The sequence below is a fragment of the Gallinula chloropus genome (assembly GCF_964237585.1).
Source record: "Gallinula chloropus genome assembly, chromosome: 13".
In the NCBI taxonomy this organism is placed as follows: domain Eukaryota; kingdom Metazoa; phylum Chordata; class Aves; order Gruiformes; family Rallidae; genus Gallinula; species Gallinula chloropus.
In genome coordinates this window covers 4743112-4766416 of record NC_140098.1, presented here as the reverse complement: position 1 = coordinate 4766416, position 23305 = coordinate 4743112, and the positions used below count along the sequence as shown (strand labels likewise).

The 23305-nt window shown below is 43.1% G+C and overlaps 4 protein-coding genes across 4 annotated transcripts in view; 3 read left to right on the top strand and 1 right to left on the bottom strand.

The window, feature by feature from the left end:
* ANKRD27 (ankyrin repeat domain 27) overlaps positions 1-4736 on the bottom strand; it is a 40902-nt gene extending 36166 nt beyond the window's left edge. The window contains exon 1 of the mRNA XM_084270096.1: positions 4635-4736. The gene's annotated coding sequence lies outside the window, so the exon portion shown is untranslated. The remainder of the gene's footprint in view (positions 1-4634) is intronic.
* Positions 4737-5283: 547 nt separating this feature from the next.
* Positions 5284-5997, top strand: RGS9BP (regulator of G protein signaling 9 binding protein; the record flags this gene model as incomplete). Its single annotated transcript, XM_084270358.1, has 1 exon — positions 5284-5997. One exon carries the CDS (start codon positions 5284-5286, stop codon positions 5995-5997), a length of 714 nt encoding a protein of 237 aa, XP_084126484.1.
* Positions 5998-15380: 9383 nt separating this feature from the next.
* NUDT19 (nudix hydrolase 19) lies at positions 15381-19936 on the top strand. The gene is made up of 3 exons (XM_084270350.1): positions 15381-16100; positions 17421-17628; positions 18652-19936. Exons 1-3 carry the CDS (start codon positions 15399-15401, stop codon positions 18876-18878), a joined length of 1137 nt encoding a protein of 378 aa, XP_084126476.1. The 5' UTR covers positions 15381-15398; the 3' UTR covers positions 18879-19936.
* A 2276-nt stretch (positions 19937-22212) lies between these two features.
* TDRD12 (tudor domain containing 12) overlaps positions 22213-23305 on the top strand; it is a gene marked incomplete at both ends in the record, with an annotated part of 28973 nt that continues 27880 nt past the window's right edge. Inside the window, one exon of the mRNA XM_084270049.1 lies at positions 22213-22332. Coding sequence (XP_084126175.1) covers positions 22213-22332 — 120 coding nt within the window. The remainder of the gene's footprint in view (positions 22333-23305) is intronic.

Genomic DNA, 23305 nt, shown 5'->3' with positions numbered 1-23305 from the left:
TGTTCTCAAGTCTTTAACAGATCCATTAGCACATCACTGTTCAAGCACACACTCGCTTTTACTTCACTCTAGATTCACGACATCAATTTCACCTTAGTTTACAGTCTCTACAGTAACTAAGGCTTGGTAAGCCTGCTGCTAGAGAATACAGCATCCCAAAATGCTCAAAGTGAGCAAAATCAAAACAAGCAGCAACTTACCTCTCAAAGGTGTTTAGCTCAGAGTAGCAGACACAGACACTTCTGATAACATCTGTATGTGAATATATCAGGCTAGCAAACTGCAGAGCTGAAAAGCAAGCAAGAGGAAGCAGTCCTTCCCCAGTTCTAAAGGATTTTTTTTTACAGAAGTGCTTCCCACCCCCCCTTAAAGAGCACCACTTGTTAGCAAGAACAGCTGAAGTTAAGCATATCTTAAAACAGTTGGCAATCAAACTGGACTAACAGTGGAATTTAACTAGTCTCACTAAGGAATGAACACCAAGCATCTAATGAAAAACAGCCCAGACCTGGCGAGCAAGGTGCATTGGGACACAAGAGCAAGGGAGGAAGCAATCTATTCCTACACCTTTCAGATTTGGATGCAGCCTGTGTTTATTTCATGAAAGTTAGGTATGTCAAAATAACACCTTAGAATTATCAGATTATAGCAGTGAATTTGCATCAGTCAGCTCAAGGCTTCTTATCAACCAGGGAGAAAGTTTTATGATCCCAGAACATGAGTCTTGACAGTAACAAACATGGTCTGGAAAGGAGAGGTCAGCAGCAGCATTCCAGGAAGATGTTTCTTTCTCTCAGCATGTCCCCTTCAGACACACATTTCTTCCAGGCAAGGGTTAGAGCTGGCACAGGATATTATTATTTCAGTTTTGTGTCTGCCCAACACCTCTCAAGCCTGGGCTCTCCTACCATTGCTCCGACCCTTCTCAGACAGGCCTGCCCCCAGATATAGCGAGGGGGGAGCCAACAGCACCTCCAGCTACAGGGCAGAGCTGTGCAGATCCCTTCCCCACACAGCTTTTCACCATGGGCTCCATCTGTAAACTCTAGAACTGAGCTCATTCTTAAAAACACACTAAGCAAGTCACCACTTGCATTTCAGGAGTGCATTGGCACCAGTTTGAGGCGAGCACACTCTCACTTGTCTCTCTAGCCAGAGAGCACACTGGCATGACTCTCCACACTCACTATTTCTTTCCTCCAGAGAAAACACATTTCAACAAGTGGCTCACCCTTCAACAGGCAAGCATCCCACTTGTACCTCAAAAAAATCAAACTGGATAATCTTACTAGTCATCAGCCAACTACTAGTAACAAGCTGCATTCCCCTCCTCACAGCAGAATAGAGACTAGATTCACAGTTCTTGCAGGTTTAGAAATCCACCCAAGCAGCTGCAAAGAATTTTCTTTCTTTGGCTTACCACTACTAAAGCCACATTAACATCTCAGATTGCTCAAGCTACTGACAAGCAAGCCCTGGAACAGAGCACAGGGAATGCTGAGCAGTGAACCACATAAACAACTACAAGGAACGTGGCTAGAGGAAAAACATTAACAGAAAGCACAAAGTTCCCAAAATACCTTTCAAACAAGGATGCTTTCTCCACATATCAGTGAGCTGTATTTAAGCCACCTCCTCAGTTTGAAGAGTTGTTGGCACATGCACCTTTTTGGGGGGGGCAACACCATAAGAGTTGAAGTAGAACAGCCAATTATTTTGATCCTTTAGTTACTGAGGCGATACTGCAGTATAACTAACTACCCAGCCTGGGCTGAGGGTGCAGCAGGCCTGAACACTACTGCCAAGATGTGGGTGACAGAAGATTAATGCCTTTTCTTGACTCAAGTTACAGACCACCACTGTTCACAGCAGAAAACACAAGATTAGTAACAGCTCTAAGACCAGCGGCAATTCTGTGAAGAACCCAAGTATGCAGGGTCAGACCCAGCACAGCCACCTGCAGAAACCACAAGGGAACTGAAGCCAGCAGCCCTGTACTCCATCTACCTTGGTTCACACTGTTCTTAGACCAGATAACTGGAGAGGAATTTAATACAGTCTCTTTACATCTCAACAGGAAAACCAAGCTCATGCCAGCACTAAGACCTACCTCACCACTTCAAGAGACTTAAATATCACACCATTAGTAGGTTATCTAGCCATGAAAAACACTCAACCACCACACTAGTTTTCTCCTCTGGGGAGGAAAAGAAAGGTAGGAAAGGTCAGAACACAATGCAGCAGGTCACTTGTAACCAACAGAGTGATTTCAACCACCACTTGTGTTTTGAAACTACACAATGCACCATAAATCAGCCTGAGGTTAAGAGTTTCCTGACAGTAAAACCATGACAGACATACACATCTAACATTCCTCCATGATATAAACTAAGATTCTCGTGACAGATCAAATCCTCAAGACACTTCACCAGCAAAATGCTTAGCAGAAAGCAAGTCACAATAGTCACTGAAGGAAGTTGCACAGTGTTACCAAGAGGAGGGAGGAGATTGATGCCATGTTTCATTTTCACTGTATCCCATCCTTGTTTTCCTTCCTCAGCTCACAGTGGCTTCAAACATTCCCAGGCCACAGCATTCCACAAAGTTCAGTACATGAGCAAGCCCAATAGGCAAGATAACCTATCATGTATGCCAAAACTACCTCTATTTACCTACATTTTTAGGTAAATCTGTTAAAATGAAGATATACCATTTAACAAGTAGTGATGCTCAGGCACCATCAAAAAATACTTTGCAAACACTTTTAAGGGTACTGGAATAGGAAGAGTATGGTCATTAAGATCTATCGAAACAAAGCCTTTCTACAGAACAAGGAAATACATTTCTCTGGCTACTCATGCTGCTTTCTACTTCACTTCTAAGGATTATCATGCTCCATCCTAATAGTTTCCTTGGAACAACATTCCAGCTAGTCAGCATCTTGTTTGAAAGTGATATCAAGACTTGGATCTTCAGAGCACTGTGCCTGTTTGTCTAACTACAACTGAAGATTTTCCACCATCTACCCGAATTGGATAACTGCATGCAGCTAAACTTAATTTGGCACTAACCTAAATAACAGACTCTTTCTTCCCACATGACACACCTAAAGATGTATTTAAGCATTATCTGATACAGATTGTAACTGCTGCCACCTTTGGGTTTAAGTAGTCACATGCCCCTGAAAAAAATGCCCCCCTCCCCTTTCCAGCTACTATCAGAGAAGCAGTTTCAGATTCTGATGTGCCACAACAAACAGTAGCTTTAGCTAGATATGGCAGACTTTAAACACAACTACTATACACAGCCACAAATATGCATAATATAGTTAGCAATAAGCTTAACACTTAAATCACACAGCACTCCAGATTCAAACCCAGAGCTAATCCTTTTTCCACCTGACAATGATTAAGCAATTATATGACTTCACTTATAATCAGGTCAAAATCATCCTGTTTGTTTATTCCTACAAGGAAACCGACATTGATTCAATGCTTCTAAGCTACCAATACATTGCTGGAGAGCTGCTCAGTTTACTTTGTAGTAACTGGCAGCCTACAGAAATTAAACGGCAATTTTGCCCACAGGTGGCAATATGCAGCAGGAGCCACACATGGCTTAGAATAAGGGCCAAAATTACGCCAAAACAACAAAAAAAAAAAACAAAAGAGTGGAGCTCTAAGTTACCAAGACCTGTAAGATGGAACCTAGTCTAGATGAGACTCGCCAGGCCGGGCTCTGGACCAGAGCAAGTCTGCCTGGACTCTGCTCCCCCAGCAACTCACCCTGCTCCCAGCACACACTGCACTACAGGGGTGGCACGATAAGGGACAAGGGTCATGTTCCCCCTTCTTGTATGAGTGATACCTTCACATCTTTCTCAAGTTACTGCAGCATCAGAAGACCATTCTGTTACCCCCAAGCACTAAGAACTATGTAGTAGCATATGTTTCAACAAGCAAGTTCTCCAGAAGGCCGCTTGGGAAGAGACACATCACGCAGTAGAGACAACACAGCGCTCGAAGTGAGGACAAGAAGAGCTCTTTGCCCCAGCACTGCTCTCTGGAGCATCTGCAGCACTCCAGGACACCCAATGCACCGTGAAGCCCGGGTGGAGTCCGACAGCACCTACTCGTATAAACAGCCTACACAGCCAGGGTTAAACGAAGCGAACTTCAGCGCAGCAAACGCTTCTGCCGCCTGGCCCCGGGAACGGAGCAGAAGGCAGGTGCCTGCGCGGCCGCGGGCCCACGCAAGTGCCGCCCGTTCGTGCACGGCCTGACCCGCCGCAGGCCCCGGGCCACAGCCCCAGCCCGGGAGCAGGCCGCGGCAGCAGAGCCCCCCCCGCTCCGCACAACAAATAGGCCGCAGCGGCGGCCTGCCCCCCTCCCTCGCCTCGGAGGAGCGGGAGGGCACCACCGGAAGAGCACCGCTCCCCGGCGGCCGCCCCGCGGACCGAGCGGCTCCCTATAGCAGGCGTGGCGGGAAGCGGTCCTCCCGCCGAGGAGCGGGCCGGGGGCGCCCGCCGAGAGAGCGGTACTTACACCGACAACATTGCCTCCCTGCCTTCCCCGGCCGCGGAGCCGCCGCCAGCCCACCGCCCCCAAGCGCCCCGCGCCTCCGCCAAACCCTACCGGGATCCAGGGCGGGCCCGACGCAGCAGCGGCGGCGCCGCACGAAGCCAATAGCCGGGCGCCGGCGGGAAGCGAGCGAGGAGTTGGGCAGCCGCCGCAGGGTCAGAGCCTGCGGAGGCGGGGCCATGCGAGGCCTTATAAGGCCGGGCCACCCCGCACCCGGGAGGCCGCGGGCGCTCCGAGCGCAGCGCCATGTGACTCCGCGGGCGCTCAGCTGGGACGAGTCAGGCGCGGGCGGTGGCAGCCGGGTACAGCCGGCTCTCGGCTCTCGTTCTCCACAGCTTTGTGCTTCGCGTTTGGCTTTCCTTCTCCTCCCTCCTCGGAGTTTGGCACTTTTGAAAAAGCGGCGCCCGATCGCTGGAAGCGCTGCGCCGCGGAATCGAGCCGCCCCAGCTCTCCTGCACGGCTGCAGTAGCAGGCGGGGAGCGATGCTGCTCGTTCCACGGCTCTCCCCGCACCAAGCCCGGGCTCCCAGAGGCGCCGGCGCCGCCTGAGCAGCCGGCGGGTACGCGAGGCGGGTAAGAGAGTGCCGAATGCATGCGCGACCCGAAGCTAGCGCTTGCCATGTGTGCTGGTAGTACCTGGCTTCGGCAGCTCCCTGGTCCCGGCACCGGATAATCGGGGCACGCGGCCCCGCGCCGCCGCGATCATGGTGAAGGAGGAATGCAAAGCGCTGCTGGACGCGCTCAACAAGGTGACCGCCTGCTACCGACACATGGTGCTGACCATCGGCGGCACCTCGGACTCCCAGAACCTGCGGGAGGAGCTCAAGAAAACCCGGCAGAAAGCCCAGGAGCTCGCCGTGGCCAACAGGAATAAGCTGACCACGGTCCTGAAGGACAAAACCGTGAGTAAAGAAGATAAAGCCGAGTTCGAGAGGCTGTGGGTGATTTTCTCTACGTGCCTAGAGATCCTGGAGATCGACATGAGGAGAGCCCTGGAGCTGGGCCACGAGTTCCCACTAAACGTCCCAAAAAAACACCTGATCCAGACAGGCATGAGCGGGGGAACCTCCGGCGTGGCTGCAAGGGCGATGAGCGTCCAGAACATGAAGTATGAGGCCGAGCACAATATAGACGTGGTGGATTTGAAAGACCTGGAGAATGAAATCAACCAGGTAGGAGAGATGATGTACGAGATGGAAATGAAGGTCAATGTCCCGCAGTGGACAGTAGAGGCTAAGCAAGACCCAGGGGCTGAACTAAAATCCACCATCAGCGTGGGCGCTTCTTCTATTGGCATGATCTCTGTGGAGGAAAATAAGTCCTTCTGCGATATCAGCAAAGTTCTGGCTGGGATTATTTTCTCCGCTGTGCTCATCATCGCTATTGTCCTGGCAGTGTGTGTGGTAAAACTCTCTTAGGGTGGCGCGGGCTCTGGTGAGAGCAATCCCCCTCCAGTCTGTCCCGGCAGTGTTTCACGCCTCACCTTTAATTTCAATACAGGTCAGGTGGATGAGCTGAGAATTTAAACCCAGCACTTGAAAAAAACAAAGCAAAACTTTTGCCTCTCGATATCCTAAACTGCAGGATTTGTTTCTTCTTGCTTTTTGAAGAAGAGAGATGCAAATTAGCCTGCAGAATAGGATGGCTTCATCTGCTGGACTTGTACGGGTTAACCCTGAAGTATCAGGGTATTATCACTACTGGCTCTAACAGGGATTTGTCTGCTATTAATAGATCACTGTTCTCAGAAGCCTGTATTTTGTGTTCTTGAATAGGCTCTGGTGTTTGCTGCTGGTCACTGTTTACAGTATTTGAGAGTAACACAACTTGGAGACAAGTGAATGGAATACTTTTCCCTTTTTCTTCAAATACACAAAATACTATTTCAGTGGGAAGGACAGACCCTGGTAAAAGAATGTAAACACCTCTATTTTAGATGTTAATGGCTGGGGAGAGGGGAGGTGTGGAGGAGGATGGAGAGAACAGAACAAGCAATGTTTGATACCAAATACTCTTTGTTGGTTTAGACTGTATTGTGCAGAACCCAGTCCCATGGGTTGGCACCACATACGTGAATGACTAATGGCTTTCCAAATCCACAGAGAAAAAATGGGAGAGTTGCATATTCAGAAAAACGCTAGCAAGTCTCACGGCTCTCATCAGCATTTACCACAATTTTGTCTTGCCCTGCAGAAAGGCTGATTCTTGACACTGGTTCAAATTCCTCTTTCTGTAGAGGGAAACAGTTTGCACGTTGCCATTAACTATGAGAATAGGAGCAATGTGTCTGCCCACAGCAGAAGCAGTAACTTTTTGAAAACACATTTTGGCAAACAGAAATGATGTTGAGTTAAAGCAGACCTTTCTCATAATCCCAAAAGAGATGCCCTCTCTTGTTGACAGGCGGGAATTGATGCCTGCGTACGTACAGTCTCATTTCTGCAAGCTCCCAAATTCTCTGCAGAAATACAAAGCTAAAACTGTGTCTCAGCTTCGCATCTTATTCACGTCTGATGAATCATTTGAGACACTGGTAGCCTGCAGGATTGGTTCAGTTTGGTACACTGCAATTTTGAGAGGTAAATGCAAGAGCAGCATAAAACTTTCCACTGCTTCCCTTAAAATTGTCAACATTTAATGTAACATTGGGGGAACAGCCACAAACTTTGCAGAGAAGCTCTATAATGGTTAGTTCATGGACCTATGTATTAAGGTATTTATTATGCAACTATGGAAATGTCTTCTGTTACTGTGAACACATGCGATCCATTCACATATGCTTGGTCCATACTTTATAGTGCCATAGGTGTACGAGGCACTCTCTCAGCAAATAAAGTTCTGTAATATTTGGAGTTTTGTAAGTTATTATGAGTCTGCATTTATTATTATGGACACATTATCAAAAAGTAGCAATTGGACAAGTTTTGTGAAGTTACTAGACAACAGTCTTCACACTTAAATGAAATCATGTTGAATACACTCAAAAATGGCTATTTTTGAGTTAAGAACTAAACATACTTTGAAAAGATGCAGCAAAATGTTTATTCCTTACAACTTAAGAGAACTGGATTTAGGGAGAAAAAGTGTGTGACAATTTCAATCTGGACACTTGCATGAGAAAAAAAATAACATAGGTGAAAAATAGTAAATGGAGAGCTGAATTAAAGGCTCTATATTATCATTACACTGGAAGATAACCTGAAGTCTGCACATGATCCAGTCTAGCTCCATTCCTGTGGGAATTCAGAGTTTTAGAAGATGACTCCACATTCCTTTCTACTGTATTTCACTCATTCCATAGGACGTGTTTTATACATAGGTAATGTAGGTTCATAGAGATCCCCGGCAGCTTTCTAACAAAGTCGAGCCTGTATTTATTGGTGCTACTATTTCAGTCTGTCTAGACAAGGTGTAACTGCTGTGTGTTAATTTACATTAGACTATCTTCTTCACAATCATACTGAGTAAACATATTTATGGAAAATACAGCAAAAGCTGCAGGGTGTATTTGGATTGCTACCCCTAGCCACTAAGGATTTGTGGGTATTTTCACTCTTTGTGCTCTCATTTTACTTAACTATCAGGAAGGTCGAGAAGAATTTGGACTCTCTTCTGTGCTTCTTGAAAACTCCATGTTCCTTTTGAAATCAGAGCGTTTAATGACATGTTTCACACATCTGGTTTCTTGTGGATAAGTAAATGGTAACACCTACAGCATTCATGATCTTGTATCTTAGCATCCTGAAGCAGGTATACTGTTCATCCACGGTTAACTGTGTAGAAGAATTTTTAAGAATAAGTAATCTCATCTTCAAGCCTCAGCAAGTTGGTAAACTGTACATTTTCAAGCTATTGCTTTTTTTTTTTAATTTGGATTTTTGGATACAGGACTCAAAGAGTTCATCTAAATAGCCTATAATTATGTAACTCTTGCTTTATTATGAACATGCACATGATTAGTATTTAAAGGATCTAACCTTGGAAAAATAATGTACTTTCAAATCTTAACACAAAGCTGGCTGCAGATTTATTCATCATTAGTTTGTTCCTAAAAATCTGTATCGTCTAAGACTTAGGCTATCTGAAATTAAAAGATTAAGTAGAATTCTAGCAGAGGATTGGCACCATCTAAATGGATAATGTCCCTGACATTAATCTCTTACACTTGATACAAGTGTACACTCAATGTGACAAGAGTTCAGGTACAACGGCACCCAAAGCGAGATGAAACCACCACTGTCCTAAAGTACTGATGTTTATTTTAAATGAAGAAATAAATGGATGTTGTAGATTTGTAGTCTTCATTTTTTTCCCCACTGGAATTCAACTGGAAGGAGACTGGAAATGCTATTTTTGTAAGTAAAAAACAGGAAGTCAAACTTCAAAATCCTCAGTACTTCATAATAGCATTATGAAAAATGCAAATGCTCTCATGCTGGTCAGCGAGTAATATTGTTACTGTGTTTTCAGTACAGAAGATGATCATCACTGCTTAATTTTCAATGTTGTTCTACTTCAGTTCCTTTGTCTTTATTCACAGGATATACATATCAAATTTGCTGTATACTAAAATCTTATTCCTGACTTGAATTACACTGGTTTTGCCTGTGCATGGGTGGTATTTTCTACACTTTGAATAATTCAAACTTGTTACTGTCACTATTTATTTAACTTAAAATAAAGTACATTCTTATAACTTACTGGTTGGCTTGCAGCAATAATTAAAACCCAACAAAACACTAACAGGAATACAACTTTTCAGTAAGCTCTTCTAAACAAAAAGTTCCTATAACCACAGGAACAAAAGTAACATGCTAAGTAGAGTTTTCTTTACATGAATGCATCCTTCTCAAGCTCCCCATGTTGACTAGCGTGAATCAGCAGACTGAAAAGGCAAGAATTCTCTGCCTTAGCAAACGGCTACAGTAACCTTGTGTTGCTGAGTGAAGCACAGAACTTGGCTCACACAACCAAGAACTACAGCACATACTAGACTAGACTAACTAATGTATTAGATCCTCACTGTGTAAGGATCCAAACTCAGCCCCATTTCTGCCAGCACAGCCAGCATTTACTGTAGCAAAAGCTATACATAACCTAAGGAGTGTGAAATTCGATCCTGCGGTATGGATAGCAACAGCCATCATCAGCTGCATCAAACTATCAGAACCAATTGCATAAAACCCCTCTGCACCGTCTTTTACTTTACCAACAAAATGAACACAGGATCGTAATTAAAGTGATGTTCTTTATGTTTGCAAGCAATGTAACATCAAACTTCAGCATTACAAATATGAAACAAAATTAGATTGAAAATTCTTCATGTAAATATGAAAGGGTTTTTAAGATTAACGTGATTATTTAAGAATGGAGTAAATGACTGATGTCATTAGCTTTCAGGTTAAAAATTAAGCACATGCTTATTGCTTGTAGTCTGAAAAAATTGGTTATGGGCTTCTTCTCATATAAGGTTTTTGCCGTTTGTGTGTATTTTCCAGAAATACCTTATATTTAAGTGCTAATGGAACTCCTAGTCAACGTATTTACCCTTCACAGATTTTCATTATGTAAAAAGTCATTCAGTAAGACCAGTGGATTACAGATCTCTAAGTGCTTTCTCTCAATACGATTATGTAAGTCTTTTAATGCAGGAAGAGATCTGGACAAAATAGTAGTCTACACGTGAGCAGCATTTGCTATGGTAAGCATACAATAAAAGTGGGATTAGACAAAAATGTCTTTTGTATAAAATTATCTGCATGTATTGGCAGAAGGACAAGAAAAGGGTGGAGATGGATAGACGTAGTAAATACGTCTTCATCTTTTGTTAGCAAAGTATGCTTTTTGTTAAATAGAATATATTTAGCACCACAGCATTAAAGTATAGCTTCCCTGTGAGAAGGCAGTATCACAGGAGCAGTTGGACAAAAAATATAAAATCTCCCTGAGTGGAAACTGACTATTCATTCCCTGTTAACCCAATATAGAATAATAGTAAACATTTTTATTTGCTACATGTTGTTATCAATTTTACAAAAGACAACCCTTTTCTCTCTCTGCTTCACACTACAAGGGAGTTTCTCTTTGAAGAAGGTGGTCCTAGAAGGCTGGATTCCATCATCCATCCTGCCAGCTTGCTGCTGGAGTACTGTGGTGCAGTTGGAAATGGAGCTTAATCAGCTACCCCCGATTAAACCCATGGAAAGGTGAAAAGTCACATGGCACTTAACCAGCATGAAAGCTTTCTGCATCTTCTCATAGAGCCAAGGACAAGCATTTCACGCTGGAAGCAATGTGACTAGTAGCCATGTAGGCAAAGACAAGTAAAATTACAGCATCTCTGACAATGTGTCACCCACAGAGAGGCCAGTTAGCAAAAGCAATTAGGTTTATTGCTCAATTCAGTCATTTCGTCAGAACATCTATTACAATTTCTTTAAGTGCCAAAAATCGACTTCTTGAGCCTCCACAGGGTCAGGGTTTGTTTGATTAAACCAAATGTTTTATTTACATTGTATCGCATGACATTGTTTACCATATACTTACCAATAACATCTCCACCAAACTAAACAATCCATCTAAAAGCTCCTTCTAATTCAAGTGCACAAGTGATGTTACAATCATGGTATAAATGTGTGCTCTTATTTTGATCAGTTTTCCACTACACATTAGAATAATCACTGAGGTCTATGATCAGAGTCTTGCACACAGGTATTCAAAAGAAGATAGACAAAGACACTGATGTGTCACAGCATTAAGGAATTACAGAGCCTAAAAAACATTACTCCAAAAATCATGGGAGTTTTGTAAACATCAGGTTATACAGCCATGTATCACTGACTTAAAAAAAAAAAAAGAGTATTTAAAAATTCAAAAGCAATTCCTTTATAAGATCTAGAAGAATCTACATATGAATAGCATAAAACACAGGGAGAAAAAAGAAGTGAGAAAGGTGGAGGAGAGAAAAGACAACAAAAGAAAATATTTAACTATTTATACCATATAAAATGTCAGAACAGTACCAGACACACCAAACATGATACTCCCTTTGCAACTTAATCAAATATGCTAATTGCATGTGGTGTAACTTTATATGTAACTACACATTTGAGCACCGGGTCCTAAAGGGAGCGGGCTGAATCATTACTCGTACAAGCCATCACTACTCAATTTAGTCAGAAATCACATGTGTGAAGACTATCCATGTAATTAAGAGCTGTTGAATTAGAACCATAATTTCAGTTTGCATAAGACATGTAATCCATTATGCGTCTGTTGGAAGTAGAATGTTTCCAGTTGTTAATACTATCTGTAACCTAGTTTTCTGATCTGCTTTGATTTGTTGGAATGCTTTGTATGAAAGTAGTTTCTTTTTTATTTTTCTTTTTAGTCAATCTATATAATGGTGCTATAATCATAAACCTGCATCTCCTAGATTTGACATTTATTCAAATTTCAGACACAATACTTGGACAACTATACAGTGAATAATCTATTTACTTTTTTATATTATTTGTCAGTCTATTCATTGATATTACATGAGCTAAACAATCTAAAAGCTTTAGAATGTAATTTTGAAATAAGCCAGTTAAAAAGTTGTAGACATGCTCAGTGCAAACCCTTAAAGGACAAAGCTTTTACCAGATGTATATAAATTAAATCAAGAGCTGACTTAGTATAATCATTTCCAATTCACGGGATAGTCTGTAAACCAAATTAAATTGTGAAATAATGGTGGACCTTGTTTTTCATCTGAAATTCATTATTACAGTGATCTGTATATACAAAATAATTTAGGCAATGATGTGACAAAAAAGAACAAAGTCTTTCTATCACTAAGTATTCTTATCACACACAAAACACCCAGAGCGCTTTACAATCATTTCTGTGTATCTAGTGACCTGAATCTTTTTTCTTTAAAAAACTAACATTTTGTCTTATAACTGCAGAGAAAAATGTTAAGGTCACCTCCACATTGCTGAAATACAACCTAGAAAGAATTATTACCAGTGCAGTAATCTGATGGTGTTTCAGTTGACACAACTTTTGCATCACTTCAGCAGGGTTTACTTTGTAATACAGCACAATCTGGTTTTAGAAACAATCTGAAATATGAAGATGTTTGGGTCTATTATGTTAACAATGTTCTGGCACACAAGAAGCATGAAAGGCAGTTAAATTCTTGAATTTTTAGCCAAAATACTGTTTGTTTGTGTTTTTTTTCTAATCATTTAATCTGGAGGGGACTCCTGACTCTCCATCCCCTCTCTTTTATCTTACTGTCACACTATCTCTAGCTAATTCTTGCCACAGGGAGACTCTTCTCCAAGCTGAAGTCTCCCGCACTCCCAGTCTATGTACTGGCCCCGAGGCATAATGCCAGAACCCAGCTGCATGCAGAATGCCCTTGTGCTGGAATGCTGATGGAATAAACTTGGTTTAGAAGTGCCATTCCCAAATAACATATTTTCTCAGATTTTCCATTCTTTCTGAAATCACTAGTAATACTACACAAATTTTAAGTACAAATGAGGTGAGCTTTGCATTTAGCATGATTTATTGAAGAAAGACATCCCTCTACCCCCGTTGATCTCTGCTCACAGAGTTTCTGAGTGTCACAAACACTCAATGACTTAGAGAATATTATTGGCCCCACCTTGCACTTGGTTGTCTTTAGTCCCAAAGGACTGCTTTCCAGATACTGAGAACAGTCACAAACAATGCCATCTATAACCATACAAATATTTCTCTACTGACACTCCTGGTGCTCTGTATATGTTTGAGGTTGCAAAGAGCAGCACACACGCCAGCCACACATTCAACTTCCACTCCCCATGCAAGAATGCATAATAAATTATATCTGCTGAGTTTAATACCAGTGGATACCAGTGAAAGCAGAGGAACAGTTTCCCAGAATATTCCTGCTTTACATATTGGCACTTGTGAAACTTTAGACCATGACAAGTAAAAGAAAATATAAAACCATTCCGTTTTGAATCTTTAGATAACAGTATCATTTGCACTATTCTCTATTATCAGATTTTCCTACAGATGCTCTGAAATAATGTTCCAGGATATAAGACATTACATTTTTGCCATTGTAAGACTCTTTCCTGTATGAGCTGGTGTTACAACTGATTTGAAAATGATGCTGTTTGTTATTGGTACATGAGCTCTTTCTGCTTAAAATGCCATTATGGGCCCTAAACCTTTTTAATCAGCCATCAAGCTCACTGCATGATAAATTTTGAAAAACCTCAGTTTATTAATATTTAATCAGTAAAGCAGCTTTTAGGCAAAGCACATTCCTAACAACATGTATACTTCTCACAGTAAAATAACTATACTAAGAGTGCAAAAGACAAATAAATTGAAGGTGAACATCATGATTTGTAGGCTCAAAATACCTTCTACTAGGGAACAGGTATATTATGCTTCTGTTGCCTAAGATGGTAATCACCAATGAGCAATAATACCAAATCAGTGTTAAAAAGGAGGCTAGAGTTACAAGATGTCCCGATTTGCTTGTATATTTGGTCACAAGGAAGGAAAAGAGAAGGAGACTTGTATATTGTCTGGTTATACTGCGGCTGCCCACTTCAGTGTAACCAGCTGGCTAGCTGACCTCTGCCCACTGCAGCCCAGCATCAGGATGGACTTACGGCCCTGCCATGACTGTCTAACACTGAATTTTTGCTTTTGTCAGCTGACACATTCCAGCATCCCACTGGTTTATAATTGCCCTAAACACCATTTTGGTCACATCTCACAGGCAGTAAGTACGTGCTCAAATAGCAAATATAACTCGTAAGTTGTCAGAGGCATATGTGGGTATTTGCCAACTGGGATCTAGCAAGAGAAGGATTATGAGGAGGAATCTCAATGTCACATCCAAGTAACATTCTTACAAAATTTCTCAACATCTGTCTTGTTTTCCTCTGCTTAAACTCTTTACATATTAAAAAAAACCCCTATGATTAAATTGAGAAATCAAAATAAAATGTTAAATTAACAAAATAAAGTGCTTCCTGAGGTAAAATGCCTGTTCAGAGGCCTTTTTCAAGATTTTGCTATCTTGCCTTTTTTTCAGGTAAGAAGGTACTTAGCCTCAAAACAGAATTCTGTAGTAAAAATTAATTAAGTTTACATACTCCTCTTTGAAGTCCTCTAGAACAAATTCAAACAACTTGGAGCGTGATGTGCTTAATTAAAGACCTACAATAATATTTGCTACCAACATGCCTCGATGCAGAATTGAGATAAGGAGATTTCTCTGAGGCCAGCTGGCGGGTCAGCAGCAGTATTATGATTACAAATCAGCATCCTTGGTTCCTGACCCTGTGCTGATTCCTGGGGCTGTAACTACAATCCCTTCAGCAGTACTCGGGAAGACTTCGGGGTGCAGGGTAGCTATTCAACACTTACATTTCGTCATATGCTGTAAATACACTCAGTGCTGTGAAACCTCAGGGGAGGGCAAACTACTCCACCATCTCTGAAGTAAACTGAAAGCCATCGCCTCATCTCCCGGCCTCTGCCTTTCCTGAAGCTTTAGCTTTGAGGACACCACTTACCGGCTTAAGGCTGATCGGGACTGAGGCATTACTGACTGTATCTGACAGGCCTCCATCCCACCACGTCTGCGGGCAGGCCAAGCGTTTACTCGGCGGCGGTGCGCGCTGGCCGCTGCCACAGCCGAGGCTCTCCCGCCCGCTGCGGGCGGCTGCAGTGGCTCCTCCGGGAACCCAGGCGGCGGTGGCGCCCGAGCGGTCCCGCAGCGCGACCGCGGCCACGACCGGCGCCTCCCCCGCCACTCAAGATGAACTCGCGGCTGAAGCACTGGAAGGAAGCGGCGACGCTGCTGCTGGCGGCGGGCACGCCGGCGCGGCTGCCGCGCTCTCCGCTCGGCCCTTTCGATTATGAGCTGCTGCTGCTGCAGCGGAGCTCCCGCAGCGGCTTCATGCCCAACGCCCACGTCTTCCCGGGGGGCCTGGTGGAAGCAGCGGATTTCTCCGCTGACTGGCTGGGGCTGCTGCCCCCTTCGCCTCACTGCGGGCTGGGCCTCGTGAAGCCGCCACCTCTCGGGAGCAGCCGGGCGCCGCTCTTCGCTACCGACCGGGAGCAGCTGGGCTCCCCGCTGCCGGGGGAAGTCGCCTTCCGCATCTGCGCTATCAGGGAAACTTTCGAGGAGGCGGGAATCCTCCTGCTGGTGCCGGGCCGCGGACCGGCGGTGGGCAGCGGCCCGGCCCCCCTGGTGCCAGCGGAGCGGTTGCCCCCCGCCGCGGAGCTGAGCGAGTGGCGACGCCGGGTACAGGAAGACCCAGCCTGCTTCTTGCAGCTGTGCCGGCACCTGGGCTGCGTCCCCAACATATGGGCGCTGCAGGAGTGGAGCAACTGGCTGACCCCTGTGGGCAAGGCTGGTCGCGGCGGCCGGCGCTATGACACGGCTTTCTACCTCTGCTGCCTGGAGAAGCGGCCGCCCCACACCTCGCAGGACGACCGAGAGGTGACAGCCTTCCTGGTAAGAGCGCCTGCAGCCCCGCCGCAGGGCTCTGCCGCCTGGGCTCTGCCGTGCGAGTACCCCGCTGGCCACAAGCAGGAGGGACCTTGCTTCTGTCCCATGCAACCGTGCCCTTCACCGCTCGGGAAAAGCCCGAGCCGCTGGCTTGGTTCCAGTGCAGTCTAGGGGAAAAGGCGATTAAACGGTCACCCAAAGGTGCAAGAAAAAGGCAGGACAGAATCATAGGATCATAGGGGTTGGAAGGGACCTCGAGAGATCATCGGGTCCAACCCCCCTGCCAAAGCAGGGAGTTCTCGTCCCCCTCCCTTGTATGTCACTTCTTCCGAAGAGCAACTGCCACTGCCCCCTCCCATCAAGTGTGCAGCTCTAACTGCTGACAGAACAGGGTGTTTCTGGAAGGTCATTTTCCCATGCAGTTTAATGACATAGGATGGCTATCACCTCAGTAATTACTGTAGCTTTCAAAGCTGGGTGACAATAATCGCTTTTGCATCACATCCCTTCACGATGGATGTAGTACTGCTGTTGCCCCCTTGCCATTCAGCATGCCTGGAGAGATCCGTGTGGTACTTACAGGGTGCTCCAGGGCTGCAAGAGCCACTAGCAATCTGTCTTGTAGTTACTTGGAAGATTATAAGCTACATACAAACTTTTTTGAGCTCTATTGATTTTTTTACTTTTTAAAAAATTCAGTTAAAAGAATTAAGAAGCTTCATGAAGCTTCTTATAGACAGCTCAGCATCAGGTACATTTGGGTCTTTTAAGTTTTTCTAGAATTCTGACAAGTTTGAAAGCAAGTTAGAAGACAAGGAAAAAACAGACACTACGGTAAAAGTTTACCTAATGGTTTTAGTATATTTATTTTTTAACAGATATTGCTACAGAAATGTGAGCGTACCTGAGATTTTTATCTTCAGAAGAGTTCGTTTGTTGTAATTTTTTCAATAACTGCACAAATCTACTGCATGTGTTCATGCACATGTATTATCACGCATCAGTAGCGACCTCTGTTAACTCAGTTCACACTGGGTTTAAAGTTTTCAGTAGACTTAGGGTCCCAAAAGTAGTCTCAACTCTCAACTGCCAAACTTTGCATGTCTATGTGCAAAATAAACTTACTTGTATAGGAAAAGGGCAACCTCTAAAATTTTTATTATGTTTTTCAGGGGATTTGTTAGTTCAGTATAGTTTATACATGCTTTTTATTATGTTCAGAAAAGCTTTTTCTGCAGAGACTTCTTGCTAATGGATTTTAAAGCTACTGATAACTTTCCGTCTGCTGATGAAACTACCATTTCAAGGCTTGTTCTCATCTTACAGTGGTCATCACCTCCAGAAGCCATTAAGCACTTTAAATCTCAAGAAATATGGTTTCCTCCCCCTCAATTCTATGAATTGTGTAGGCTGTGCAACTTCTCATCGCTCCATGAGTTACACAAGTTTGGCTCTGATAGAGCTCTAGAGGGGTGTGAACGCTGGCTGCCTGTAATGTTAACTGCTTCAGATGGCTACATCCAGCTACTGCCAGGTCAGTAAACAGATTAAGGTTCTTTTTAATATTTAAAAGCTTGGGAATTTATACATACTCAAACTACATGACAAACCCATCTATAACTGTAAGGAAAATATTCTTTTAAGTCCAGTTACTGCGTATTTTTTCTACTGTTTGACTCCCTTTGATACGCTTGATAAATGGCTACAATCAAACTAGTGACTGAGGAGAGTTACTTCTGTACTCATTGTCTCACATAGCTGCTGTTAGTATGTTAATTTGTAAAGAAATTCTACCCATTCAACTTTTTTTAGTCTGAAGGATTTTAGTCCTCAGGAACTAGGAATTCTCATTTACTACAGTTTGTAATGGCAAGTGGATCAAGCACAGCTGCAGTATCAGTCTTCACAACTGTAGTGATGGGGCAGCAATCATTTTCCTTCTACCCTTTCTCCTAACTCAGTGTGTCTCGTTCTGTATCATGTGTATTGCCTTCTCCTTAAGAAGAGTTTCATCTACTACTTACTTTCGTTTAGTTTTCTTTTCATTACGTTTTCTCCTGTCATCTTTGTCACACTTGACCTCTAGAATTTCTGTAGTCGTGATCCATTAAAACTCTTGCACAAGAGTAAGATATATTTATATGACAGAAGAAAGAGTTTTCTTCAATAAAAACAAATTAACAGTTTCTATTTTCAATCTTACCATAGTCTATCTCTATATATTTGGAAAACAATTTGTCTTCCCCTCACCCCATACACACACACCTATTATATAAACTCTTCTGTGACCTGGCTGTGATGACAGCATATTAGTATTATCAGGAACACTGGGACATTCAAATTGACATGTCAAACATTTACTGCAGCAACGCCAACAGATACTTCAGAAAATTATGGTTGTATCTTTAAATCTGAAAATGTTTGAGGCAATTTACTTTTGCATTGTAAAGGACATTTCTACAAGTTTTCTTTCCTAATATTTAAAAATTGCCACTGTCACTCAAGACTAAAAAAGTAACATAAGCAATGTGTAATGAGAAGTTTTTTCCATCCCTAGGAGATGAGTTATATCCAGAAGATCCGGATTGTACAGGAGAAAAGAAAATTACGATGTCAACAGATAAGAGGGTTGAAGATCTCATGAAAGAGGGTAGTATATTTCACAGGATAGTAATAAAAAGCATCAATGATATTGCTGTCTATGTTAATATTCAAGCAAAATATAAACATATTAATCCCGTGATGATAAACTCTGATTCTTCAGATTACAATAGCAGATTGTAGTATCTGCTTGGTTTAAGGACAGACTATTTTTAATCACATACATATTGACCGTGGCTTGGGTCCTTTCTAATCATTGCCAAATAGTCAGGGAAATATGCCTTTGTTTTGCCAACGCACTTTGTATCTGTGGTTTAATGTGCACCTAATTATTTGAGTCTTTGAAAGAAGATAGTTGTTCCAGTTACAATACTGAGATGGTATTGAAAAATTAATCATCAATTTAATTTTTCAACTTCAATGCAATTTGATGGTAGTTATACTGAGCCATTACCACCTTACTCTACTCACACACCAACTGCAGAATATGCTGCAGCACTGGTCTGTGGGTCATACAGGTCCTTTCCTTACTGAAAATTTAAATATATATTATGTCCTTTCATTATATATTATGTTCATAACAAGGATGTTTTGAGTTGAGGAATGTTTTTACCATGCTTTCCAAAGTTACCTATTAAACAACTGCAATATGCGTCTAGGAATGAATGAAAACTCCCAGCCTATTCCCTCTCAGTTTTGAGAAAATGAGTGCCTATGTATATATTATTTTTAAAGTTAATGCTTATATGTGATATACCTAAATATTTCTACTAATGTTAATCTATTCAAACCTTTACAGTTTCCATATGCAGAGATAATTTAGTTAAACTAAGTCATCTATCAGATTGAGTGCATTCTCAACATTCTTTTTGTCATAATTTTTATCTCCAACTTGTTATTTTTTCAAATTTGCTAAATTGTTTCGCTCCAAAGAGGTACCAATGACTTCAGGGAATAATATACTACTTTGTAAACACCCACTTCCATATTTCAACATCCCATATTTCACCTCTCTACTGCGTTACTAAATAAATCTGGTATTTAAGAGCTTCAGAGGAAAGACTGTTGCTTGCTTTTTTGAGTGTTTAATTTTGTCTTTTTTGTGCAATAAATACAGCAGCAATACAAATTCTTTATCTGGAAAAAGAATGAATAATGACTTGAGACTAGCCTGTGAAGTTCTTCAGAAAGCTTTGTTTCAGCTTTTGTTCTGTATTTCAATTAAAAGTCTTCTCACAATATTTTAATTAGTTTGTAATGTTTACTCAGATTAGAAAAAATGTCACTTCTGTCTACATATACTCAATCTGTTCTTTTGTATAAACACCCCTCTAAGTATTGAAAGGGAACAATAAGGTCCCCCCAAAGCCATTTCTTCTTCAGGCCAAACCATCCCAATGCTCGCACAGTGTTTATTCACAGGAGAGGTGCTCCAGCACTCTGATTGTTTTCGTAGCCCTGCTCTGGACTCAGCCCAACAGGTCCATATCTTTCTTGTACCAGGGACTCCAGTGCTGGACACAGCACTGCACGTGGGATCTCACGAGAGCAGAATAGAAGGAAAGAATCACCTCAGCCTGCTGGCCACACTTTTCATGCAGCCCAGGATACAGCTGGCTTTCTGAGCCACAGGTGCACATTGCCAGCTCATGTCCAATTTCTCATTCAGCAGTACCAAGAAGTCCTTCTCTGCAGGACTACCCCAAATTCATTGAATCCCCAGTGTGTACTGATACTGGTGATTACCCCAACATGGGTACAGGAATTTGCACCTGGCCTTGTTTAACTTCAAAAGCTTCATATGGGCCCACTTTTCACTCCTGTGAAGATCCCTCCAGATGGCATCCCTTCCTTCTAACATACCAACTGCACTACTCCACTAGGTGTCATCTACAAACTTGTTGAGGGTATACTCAATCCTACTATGTCATTAATAGAGATATTAAACAGTATTCAGTATTCACCCCAGTATGGACCCTTGTGGGACACCACTTGGTACTGCTTTCCATTCAGACATTGAGCCACTGACTGTATCGCTCTGGATGTGGTGAGCCAGCCCATTCTTCATCCATCTAACAGCCCATGCATCAAGCCCATCTCTCTCAAATGGGTTTGAGAAAGAATGGGTTGTTGCAAGAATGTTGCAGGGAACCACATCACAGGCCTTACAGGAATTCCCATGGTTCTTCCCTTGTCCACTGATGTAATCACCTCATTGTATAAGGCCACTAGATCAATCCTGCACTATTTGCCCTTCATGAAGCCATGCAGGTCTCCATGCTGGAGACATTTCTTGATGTTTTTTTAAAAATTGTTCTGTACCTTATGGTTATTCTTCCAAATTAATTTTATCATAGAAAGTAGCTATTAGAAAATATTTTTGGGAAAGAAATTATTGAATAACCTAGATACAGGTTAGATTCTTACTAAACTTTTTACACACCTATGCATTGCTACAACATTAATTCTAAGTTTAAATCTCATGTAAGTTTTTCTGTCTATTAGAAAGTTAGTTCAATACTAAATACGTATCTTATGCAAACAGTCTGCCTCCATCTCTGATCATCTTGTTTTTTCCACCAACCAAAGCAAAATGGGCCAGTAGAGGGAGCTTAAAGGCCAAAGTAACCAAAAAAAACCCCAACAGCATGCGAAAATGGCTTCAAATACACATACCTTTTAATAGTAAGTTAAAAATACTGATTAAAGCTGTAATTTCAAAATGCAGAACCTGCCTTAAGTACAGGCTTCTGCCCAAAGACATGGACTTGTATCTCTCAGCTGCATGTTTCACCCCCTTCTCTTAGTCTATGCAGCCTGAGGCAAAACCAAATCAGGCCTGAAATACTTCCTTTCTCCAAAGTCTGCATAGGAAGGGCAGTACGATTTACAATAAAGGGTACCTGCCTTATCACGGAAGGTGAGATGCTGCAGCGGACATTTTCTTTAGGCCCTAATTGCTATGGAACGTTTACAGCAGCTATCTCCCATCCTGGACACATACATGTGTTTCAGTAACATAGGTGAACCCCAACAGGTAGGCACCAGGTATTCTTTCACCCCGCCTGCCCAGCTTTATACACCTTTCAAGGACACACTGCATTTCAGAAGCTGCCAGTCTCGGGGAAACTGCGTGCCGCAGAAGCCCCAGCCGTTCCTGCCTCAGGACGCGGGACACCGCCCTGCCTCAGGGAGATACGGCCACAGGAGCAATCCCAGCGCGCCGCCTTCAGCGTCCCTGGCCAGCCCTTGCCTCTCTCAGCCTGCACCACCACCGTAACACAGTAACTCGCATCGCTCTGAGCGGAAGCGAGAGCAGCAGAAGGGCGAGGCTGTCATTCAAGACCCCATTACCACAACAAAACACCTAAAAGAGCCGAGAACGCACCACCACAAGGCAACAAGCTACCACCTCTCCGCGGCCCTTCCTCGCCGCAGGAGGATCCAGCACATGCGCAATCAGCACGCAGACCTCTCAAGGCGCGACGCCGCATAGCTGCCTGCGCTCTACGTCCGCATGTGCGCTGAGCGGCACTGCGCAGATATCGGAGGTGAGAAAGCTGCGTGTTTCTGGAAGCTTCCGTGGCGAGTTGAGCGTGGTAGTGGCGGGGTGTATGTGGTGGTATCGGTGGCTGAGGTGCGCGGGTTTCTTTTTATGAAGGAGAGTGCTAAAGTCAGATGTGAAGGAAGATGGGGAGGGAGTCAGGCAGGGGGTAGTTACTTAGTCTGTCACCTTTTACTGTGCTTTTCTTTCTTGGCACAGTGCCTATTGCATGTGGCTTTTTCAGAGGGACTAAGACCTGTGGGGATAGGTTGCAATAATGAGTTATTTTTGGGGGGAGGGGAGTTGTGTCAGGCGTGTGTTGCTGGGGTGATGCTCTTTCACACTGCACTGTTCCGTCTATAGGTTTATGCTCTTCAGGTATGCTTTGAAACCAACGGTGGCTTTAAAAATGCTTAATCATATGTTTATTGCTGTTTTACAGAAGCGTTGAGGAAGATTTCTAGCTAAGAAACATGGAGGTCACGGTATTGGAGGTATGCTGTCTTTTTGCAGGTCTGGAGGATTGCAGTGTGGTTTTTTCAGTGTAGCTCTCTGGAAGTCTGGTTTGCAAATAAGATGATGCCTCTGTACTTCTGTTCAGCAGGACTTTCTTGCATGTGTGCAATCATTCATGGATTATGGACATTTCTTTACATGTTTATATTGGTTTCATCTCAAAAGAGGTCAGTAGGAATGCAGCTAGAATCTTAACTGGAAGATGTGCTTGTAATCTTAAATAGTGTAGTAAAGTACCAGATTCTACTGAATTTCACAAGAAATCATGGAAAAAATTATTTTCCCAGAATACAACCTGGACAGCTGACCCAAAGGATATTCCATACTATGTGATGTCATGCTCAACAACAAAAATTGCAGGGAAGAAGGAGTAAAGGGTGATGACTGTGGTTATCAAATTTCTCTTTCAAAGTCAAAATGCCAAAGGCCTATTTCCCAGTGGCAAGCAGATGTGTAGCCATTTCCAGGAAAATGGTGAATGCATTGTTTATTTTGCTTTGCTTGCATTTGCAGCTTTTGCTTTACCTATTCAGCTGTTTTTGTATCAACC